This window comes from Vicugna pacos, chromosome 9 (assembly GCF_048564905.1).
Source record: "Vicugna pacos chromosome 9, VicPac4, whole genome shotgun sequence".
Lineage (NCBI taxonomy): Eukaryota > Metazoa > Chordata > Mammalia > Artiodactyla > Camelidae > Vicugna > Vicugna pacos.
Genome location: NC_132995.1, coordinates 8,254,281 through 8,263,687, shown reverse-complemented (window position 1 = coordinate 8,263,687; position 9,407 = coordinate 8,254,281). Strand labels below are relative to the sequence as shown.

Genomic DNA, 9,407 nt, shown 5'->3' with positions numbered 1-9,407 from the left:
AGCCCGCCCATTGGGCCGCCCACCCGAGCCTTATCTGCATGGCCACGCCCCCGGCGACAGAGCAACCGTCGCCTATTGGCTGGTACGCTCCCTTACGAAGATACTTGCTGTGCACCCGCTCCCCCAACGCTACGCATGCTCGCAACTGCCTACTCGCCCGGCTGACTGGCCGCCTCGCCACGCCCCCTCTCACACCGTCCTTTGGGGCCTGGCCACGCCCCCACGCGTCACAATGAAACAAGTCCGCCCTTTCCCCAATGTCATTGGTCCATGTCTCCTAGCTCCAGCAGATGGTTCTGCCCCCTTGCGGGAGAGTTCTGACTACTATTGGACTGTCCCGTGAGAGGGGCAGGGGTAATCTATAAATAGAGACTGGGTCCACGTGACATTTTGGCAGCTGCTCCTTCCCTTCACCCTTCGTAACTCTCAGCTTCGGAGGCTGCGCCGGGGGCAGAAGGGATAAGAGAGAGTTCTGATTTTGCCTCCTCTTCCACGAAGCCTTCCTAGATATTCAACTGTAAAACTGTAGGGCCAGGCCAGCTAAGACCGACATCCTCCCATAAAATTATTTTTCTAAGTGGGGCCGGCTTCGCTGGCATACGACCGGCTAGAAGGGTCACCGAGCTTGGTTTAACACTCTGATGTTATTGTCTTGAAATTCTTATTTTGTGAACAAGGTGCCCTGAGTTTTCATGTTGCACAGGGCCTTTCAAATTAGATAGCCAATCTTACTTCTAAGAGTCTAAGATCGATCATGTCCCAAATTCTGGAATTATAAGACCCTGGGTGTAAGATTTTATGATTCCACCGGAACAGAATCTAAGCTTCTTTTGTCTCTCAGATGCTGCGAGGCTTTGCGCTCACCGTTCTACGATTCCAGAGGCCTTTGTTCTACGTTCTAAGAGGCTTTGTTCTCTGGCTTCTAAGATGCTCTGTTCTCAACGTTCTGTGGTTCATAAGAGTCTGAGCCTAACATTCGTTTCCAAGGTTCCGTCCTCCCTCTCCGGGCTCCGCGAGCGGGGCTGGCGCCCCCTCAGGCGGCCAGCCTGTGTCACTACGCCGAGCGTACGTCCCTACAATTTTCAAGATCTAGCGCCAATATTCATATCCATGTCTCATATAGACCTTGACTCCCTGAAAACCAGAGCCCAGAAGACGTAGGACCCTCCGTTTTTTATGATCCTCCGTGCACCAAGTGACCTTCTGGCCCTGAGTTGGAAAAACAGCTTTAGTGACTGAGAGCAGATTCCAGAACCAGACTGCCTGGGGTGATCCCCAGGTTTGCCACTTTCTAGTTGTGTGACCTTGGGAAACGTGCTTAACCTCTCTATGCCTTAATTTCCTTAGCTGTATAAAGGGGGTCGCATTATTGCCTGTCTCAGAGTTGTTATGAGGATTAAGTGAGATGTTTGTCAAGTGCTTGAAGCAGTGCCTTCCATGTATAAAGAGCCAGAGAAGGGTCTAATACATAAGTAAAAAATCATTTAAAGAGTCCCAAAGAGACTAATGAGCTGGATTTTAATAGAGACAAACTTTACTCAATCTTCCTCTTGTTTAAGATGGACTGGGACTGTCCTTAAACTGCCTTAATTTACCAACAATAATGAAAGGGGATATGGAGAGCTCTCTCTCAAACAAGATTTTCTTAGTAGTTAGTGTCTGGGGTGATGTCAGGATTGGTTTTGATCCCTGCTGTTTGTGCAAGACCCACAGAACCATTTGTTATGTAAAATGCTGGATCTGGAGCTGATTTAGGGTTCTGGTCACCAGCCATTTGAAGATGAATATTCCTAGGAAGATAAACAAAGAGAATTATTAATAGTTGAATAAGGGAATAAAATCAAGATTTGAGACCAGAGGGCAGCTAGTTGAGAGGGTTCCAAGTAGGAGGTGAGGAGAGATCCTTGGCTGGTGAAGTCAGAACAGCGGTAGCAATTTTGTGGATTTTCTTGTTGGCCTGTTGATGCAGATGACGATGGTGTCTGGAGAGTTCCACAACCCACAAGTCTCTCCCCTGGAAGCCCCTAACCTGGGTCCAAGAGTTGCCCACACATGGTCAGAGTCCATATTAAATACTTGGAGTTTACACACCAGCATTTGGTTTCCTGTTCCAAGGTTTCTTTGGGTTCTAATGAAAAAAGGAGATCATGGGCATCCTGAATCTTGTGTTCGCATGATTGTCAGCCTCTGCAGGATTTGACAGGTCTCTTATGTTTATAAGGAGTCAGGGCTGGACAGGAGAAAGCATGAAGTTTAGGTATTGACAAAAGGGAAATTGAAATGCTGATCAGGACTGCAAAGTCTCCACATGTAAATTATCCATCATCAGGGGACAATTCAAGACTCATGGATGTAATTGCCTTGTTTATTTGAGTGATCAGAAAACAAAGGTTGATTAAAGCTGGAAAATCAAGGAGAAGGTGCAGGATCATGGGATGAGTCACAAGAGGCACGATGCCACTGATACAAAGAGAAATTCTTGGCGGCATCAGTTGACTTGGGATTAGTAATATTTTGATCTCTGGAAAACCCTGGTTGAGTTCAATGAGGAGGTGGTTCCTGCCATTAGAGTTGTTACGGTGTCATTTATTGCATAGATGTTCAGTGATTACAGAGACTGAGTCCCATGAAGGGGCCATTATGGAAGCTGAGGAAGAAGCATGTGAATCCTGATTCATAGATGGTGAGATAGGGAGAGCTTCCTGTAACAATCGAGCACTGAGTTGGGAGGGGTCTTGGAGAGGGGTATGTGGAACAACGCTGAATCCATCTGCAACAATCCTATTTCCAAAATCCGGTCACATTCCCAGATACTAGTGGATAAGACATATATGTATATATTGGAGGGGAACACAATTCAACCCACAACAGACCCAGAAACAATTGGAATTGCATATTAGTCTTGGGTGAAGATGAAATTAATGATGGGGTAAATGCATTCTGCCAATAAGGTTTTACCTTCAGGTGCAACGTCATGCCCTAAATAGTGTACTTGTCAAAGTTTTAATTTGTCCCCAGATACCTTGCATCCCTCTGAGCCAGGGCCTGGAGTAGATATTGCGTGTCAGCGAGTGAGCTGTTGGATGAAGAGGGCAGACGGCAAGGTGATTAGAGAGGAAGAGCGAGGGAAAACCAAAGCCCTCCAGTTTACACTGAGAGTCTGAGAAAAGTACACAGGAGCTTCAGGGAATCCTTGAGACATACCTGTCCCTGAGTAGTGTTGACTTTCCCAGGTGAAAACCAAAAGGGATTGTGAATCACAGTAAAGGCATGTGAAAGAAGGTGGAGATGTGGATTCACACAGTACAGTAGATGGTGTTGGAAGGTACGGAGAGAGGCCAGGACGGTGTTTGGAGTGGAACTCTCAGGAACCAAGGTTTGACTGTTTTATTTATGGCCTAGAGGTCTTGGACTAGCCAGTACCCCAGCAGTAAGTTTGGGGTTCTTGACAGACAATATGGAAGTGTTGCAGGGGCTGGAGGGGGGAGTCCGGAGGCCTTGAATAGTGAATGGGTTGAGGCCTTAGTGGGCCCCTGGTGTCAGACTTGTTGAGGTGGCTTCAGGAGGGGCGCGTGGGAAAAATCGCTTTCCACTTTCAGAGGCTCAGCCTCCAAGATGCACCCTATGTATGTTGGGTTGGAGGCCCAAAGAGAATCGGGAACTTGGGTCAGCATATCTTGAATCAATGGCCCTAGGGGAGAGGTTGATGGTTATTTTAGAGGGCTGGGGGTGAGGAAGATGAATGATCTAAGATGGACAGTTGTTGCAGTCAGGGACTGTGAGAGACAGGCTCACCTGTGAATCTGAAATCTTAATGTTCCCAACTGACAGAATATCCCTTGCTGAAAGATTTATTGGAGTAGTTTGAGGAAGAAACTGCTTAGTAAGGGGCCTAACGAGATGGAGAGTGGCTTAGACAAGGGTAAACGGTGTGGCATTTCATGGAAATCATTGCTGGGTACTGAGGGAGGAGAGGGGTGGGAGGACTGATTAATACTTAAGGGGGTGGGAGTGGCCCCTGTATCTACAAAACTGGTGGTAGATTTCCCATCAGTGGGGATGGGCATTTCCCCCGGTGAGCTGAGGCGTATTTCTGGACACAAAGGAGAAAGTCTGCTGGGAGTCACTGGGGAGACCAAATCTTAGGCTCGAATTCCTTTTTGTATTTTAAAGCTGGGCAGTCTCAAGTCCAATGTCCCTTTTCTTTACAGTATCTATAGGTGTCTCTATCAAGATTAGGTTTTGTGGTTTTTTGACAGCGATAGGATGGATTTTTAAAAATTCCTTTTGGCAGGGGGGTAATAAAGTTATGTATCTGTGTATCTATTTATTTATTTAGATGGAGGTACTGAGAATAGACCCCAGGACCTTGTGAATGCTTAGCACACATTCTACCACCAAGCTATCCCCGCTCCCTCTAGGATTTTCTTTTTCTTTTTCATTTCCTTTTTTTGGTCTCTAATTGTTTAAGTAGTAGGACCTTAAGTTGGGTTGTGTGGATTTGGTTTTATCTGCATCCTCATGATGTTGGGCTCTTTTGGAATTTGTAATCAAAGCATTTTGCCAGTTAACATTATGTTTTTGATCATGTCTCTAATTTCTGGTCTCAGGATATTAACCAAACTAGTGGCCAAGATAGAAGCAATGTGATTGTCAAGGATCGGGCCTGAGTAGTCTACACTCCTGGACTTCAGACCAATCTTTGTTGTTGTCGTTGTTGTTGTTAATGGAGGTACTGGGGATTAAGCCCAGGACCTCATGCATGCTAAGCCTGCGCTTTACCCCTGAGCTATACGTTCCCCCTCCCAAGACCAGCTTTAGAAGGAGAGGCATTCAGGATGGAGTCTAAGACATTCCCCAATAGCGTTGTCTCAGATGATGCCTCAGAGGTGTTCTGGCTCATTTGGAGATCCTCATTGACTGAGGTTCATTTAGCTTTTTCCAATTAAAAGCTGCAACTCTGGAACCGACCAGCAGATGGACTAATTGATAATAAATTGAGAGGACAGGGAGAGTAAGCTCCCAGTACCTAGCCTAAATTGGTTGCTAAATACCGCCATATTTTTCTGGGGCTCAGGAAAATCTTTAACTATAATGTATAAGTCCAAGCATAACGAGGATGTAAACAGAACTTGTTCAAGCGCATGCTTTCATTACTTGCCTTCAGCTGCAGGGCCAAAAGTCCAGGAACAACGGGGAGCTAGGGAACTGGAGGGCAGGGGTCAAAGGAAAGAGGTTCCCTCTGCCTATAACCTCAGGGACAAGGTGAAGCTTAAGAAGCCAGTACAGAAGAGCTGCCCCCACTGACCCCCAGGCTTGCTCTACGCTGCCCCACCCTCTTGGGCTCTCCCATTCCAGCCGGCTCCACTCTGGATCATGTCTGTCTCCCAACTGGACAGTGAACCCCCTGAAGATGGGACCTAGGCTGTCTCCATCACCACCGTGTCCCCAGCAACACCTGTGCCGTGTGACAAATGGATGAACCAGCCAATGAGCGCATTCACTGTGTAGAGAAGATACCACATCAATTTAAGACAATACTATTGAGTATCAGCTTTCTACTGTGGACCAGACTTGTGCTAACTGCCTTGTTATTATTATTAATAGTGGTGGTTAGTAGCAACACCACCAAATAAAAAATAAGCCATTAAGCTATGAGATCGTTTGCTTTTCTCTAAATTCCTCACCCTGCAATCATACTCTTTCCATCTCTCCTCCATTACTCTTCCCTCTCTTCGTTATACTCTTCCATTTTCTAGTCTTCACTCCTGGCAGTCCGCCCTCTCTCTATATGTTTAACCCGGGTAGTCCTCCTTCCAATACTCCTCTTCCTTCAATGCCCCCATCCCTCCTCCATCCCATCTTCTTTCCAGGTGAACTCCATCTTGTTGAACAACAAACTAAGGAGAGTACAGTGTGGCCAAAGAACAAGGCCATGGGGCCAGAGATGAGTCCATTTTAATTGCTGGGGAATTAATTTTGTAAATTAACCCCGGCCCCGACCCCACCCCGCCATGCCCCTCCCTCGGGGCGTGTCCCATCCAGTTTGGGCAGGAAGCTGCTTCCCCTAGAACAGTTCATCGCTGGGATGGTGTGAAGGGCCGCTCTTCGAGGGCAGGAGGACAGCATCACAAGGCAGCCGGGGCGGGATCACCAGGCCTCAGAGGAGGCTGATGCGCTCCGCTAGCCCCTGCATCTCGTGGTCCTGGGGTGGGAAGATCCCACCAAGCTCCCCGTCGGCTGGTAGCCCCGGCCCGGGCAGTGGGTGCTCTGCCACGAACTGCTCCCAGCGCGCGTCGTCACTCTCATGCGTGATGTACCGCTCGCCCATCTTCCCCTCCAGCTCTCGGAGGTCCAGCCACGTCTGGTACTCCTGGGCCCGGGAGAACAGGGGTTAGTTCTGTGCCTCACCAAGGTAGCCAATAGTGCGCCGCCAGAGAGAAGCCGGGTACCAAGGAAGGTGAAGCCACACCCTTCACAACACATCCCTCCAATTAGCTCCACCCCCTTCTACAGCCAGCCAATGGGAGGCTCAGCCACGATCCCTATCTTCGGAAAATGTATCTACATCCATCACTACCTGCGCAACCAATAAGAGATCTGGTTCCACCTCTTCCTCTAACCCAGCCAATGCGCCAGCCCCTCCCGCTTCGCTCCCAGCCCCGCCCCCTGCATCACCTGTAACCAAGGATGGCTGAGAGACTTGTCCACGCTGTAGCGCTTGCGCATCTTCACCTGCAGCAGGTTGTTGATGAGGTCGATGGCTGCACAGAAAGGAGACAGCTCAAGACCTGCAGGGTGAGGGACCACCCCTCCTCCAACAGACCACCCCAGCCTACCTGCCTGTTTTCCAGGCGTCCTTCTGCACTGACCTAGGTGGATTGGAAGCCTCACCTGCACTAATTACTCACCCATCCATTTCCTCATTAAATTACATTTATCTACCCGCTCCCTCACGCGGCACACACATGAGATCCTACATCTCTTCACCAAGTCTCTACCTCAGTTTCCCCATTCCTATGTCACCTTCCTAAGTTTTGTCACACACAGGTACATACAGGTACACCTGTGCTATTCTTCACTTAGTATTTTTCTTTAAGCCAACTCATTTACCCAAGCTTACTGGGATATGGACAAAGGAAGTTGGAAAACATTGTGTATAATATGCTGCCATCTATGTAAAAGGGGAAATAAGAAAATATATGCCCACATATCAGCTCACATATATATAAAAAGAGACTCGTAATAGTCATTGCCTTTGGGAAGAATGGCAGAAAAAAGAGTAAGAGAGAATTTTCACTTTAGACACTTTTGTATATACAAAAATTTGAACCATGTACATAAACCCCGTAAAAATCGGTACATTTTTGTTTTAAATCAATTCACTTTTTTCCAATTTACTTTTTTTTAAATGGAGGTACTGGGGATTGAACCCAGGACTTCATGCAGGCTAAGCATGCACTCTGCCACTAAGCTATTATCGCCCCCTCCAATATAATTTTAAGGTGAAAATGAATTACATAAAATGGAAACTTTACATCACCCTAGTCAAGGGAAATTCAAATATCATTTGCCATATCCACAAAAATAAAATGGGTCAAAACAATAAGATGCCAGTCACTGGTTCCCTGAAGGCCCAAAGATGGAGGCCTGTTCTTTACAAAAAGGAGGCTCACCGAGTGTCAGGCATTCAAGACAAACCAGCATTCATCCAAGGCTCCCTCCTTGATCATAAGCCTCGAAAGAAGGCCTCACTGTGTAAACCCCTCTGAGGACAGGCCTTCTCCACACAGGCTCCCTCACACACATCCATCCACGTTCAAAGTCACTCATGTCCCGGCCCCATTACTAGACTCCACCCATGCTCCAGGCTCTTTAAGAGCCCATCCTCCTGCGGCCCCGCCCACTTCCCACCCCCACCCCCACCACAGGCCCAGCCTCTGTGCACAGGAGTAAACGGAGTCCCACACACCTCCGGCGGAGATGAGGCTCCAAGGGCAGGCAGGGTACATGAAGGCAGCATTCTGGATCTGGTCCTTGATGTCCTCGTCCTCATTGAAGGGGAACGTGCCGCTTAAGCTGACGTACATGATCACACCCACTGACCACATGTCCAGCGAGCGGTTGTAGCCCTGGTTGAGCAGCACCTCGGGGGCCAGGTAGGCCGGCGTGCCCACCACCGAGCGCCGGAACGACTTCTCACCGATGATGCGTGCGAAGCCAAAGTCACACAGCTTCACCTGCAGAGGCGAGGGGTGGAGGGTCTGAGTGGGTGTAGGGGCCGCCCCTTCCACCCCTCTCCGAGTGTGTCCCCACCACGATATTCCAGACAAAATCACACGCGGGTTCGAATCCAGGCTCCTCTTCTCACTAGCTGGGTGGCTCTGGGCAAGTGACTTCCTCTCTCTGTGTCTCTGTTTCCTCATCTTTGAGGAGGAGAAGCATACTAGTGCCTATCTCAAAGGGCTGTAGTGAGGACTGCATGAGTCCATCTGTCTAAAGCTCACAGGACAATAAATGCCTGGCATGTAGTGAGGGCTCCCTGCCACTATACCTCTGTTACGTGGAACAAGTCTCAACCTCCTCTTGCCTCTGTTTCCTTTTTTGCATAATGGAGACATGATAAAGTCCTTACCTTAAAGGGAAGCCATATGGATTGAAAGAGCAAATACATGGAAAGTGTCAGGACCAGCGGTGGGCACACAGCGAGCCTTGGTGATCTCAGTGGAGGGACCTAACTTCTCCCAGCCCCAGTTTTGTTATCTGGATTGGGGATGTTAACAATAGCTGCCTCTCAGGTTTCCCTGGGGGTTAAATGGGACCCAGCTTGTAAACCACTGACCATGGTATCCAGACAGTAACGGGTGTGAAAGTACCTTGCCTTTGTTGGAGGCAGTCTAGGGTCATGAAGAGGTTTTAGAGCTGGCAAGACCTGGGTTCAAGGTCCTGTCTGTGGCCTAGCAGCCCACAGGCAGCTGCCACCACTATTCACATACTATCCCTCCCCTACTCAAAACACTTCTACCGATCTGACAATGAATATTATTCAACCATAAGAAGACATGAAATACTGACACATGCTACAACATAAATGAACCTTGAAAACATTAACTCAAAGAAGCCAGTTACAAAGGACCACACATCATATTATTGCATATGCCATTTATATGTATTGTTTATTCCATTTATATGAAATGCCCAGAATAGGCAAATCCACAGAAAGTAGATTCGTGGTTGGGGGTGGTGGGATGGTGAGATTGGAGGATGATGGCTAAGAGGGATGAGGTTTCCTTTGCAGTGATGAAAATGTTCTAAAATTGAGTGCTGTTACACAACTCTGAATACACTAAAAGCTACTGAACTGTATACTTTAAATTGGTGAATCGTATAATAGTATGTGAATTATA

The 9,407-nt window shown here is 47.9% G+C and overlaps 1 protein-coding gene across 1 annotated transcript in view; it reads right to left on the bottom strand.

The window, feature by feature from the left end:
* Positions 1-5,924: 5,924 nt before the first annotated feature.
* The window catches only part of PRKD2 (protein kinase D2), a 29,919-nt gene continuing 26,436 nt past the window's right edge, over positions 5,925-9,407 (bottom strand). The window contains exons 16-18 of the mRNA XM_015242945.3: positions 7,973-8,240; positions 6,679-6,764; positions 5,925-6,373 (exon numbers count right to left, since the gene is read on the bottom strand). Coding sequence (XP_015098431.1) covers positions 6,161-6,373; positions 6,679-6,764; positions 7,973-8,240 — 567 coding nt within the window. The 3' untranslated portion in view covers positions 5,925-6,160. The remainder of the gene's footprint in view (positions 6,374-6,678; positions 6,765-7,972; positions 8,241-9,407) is intronic.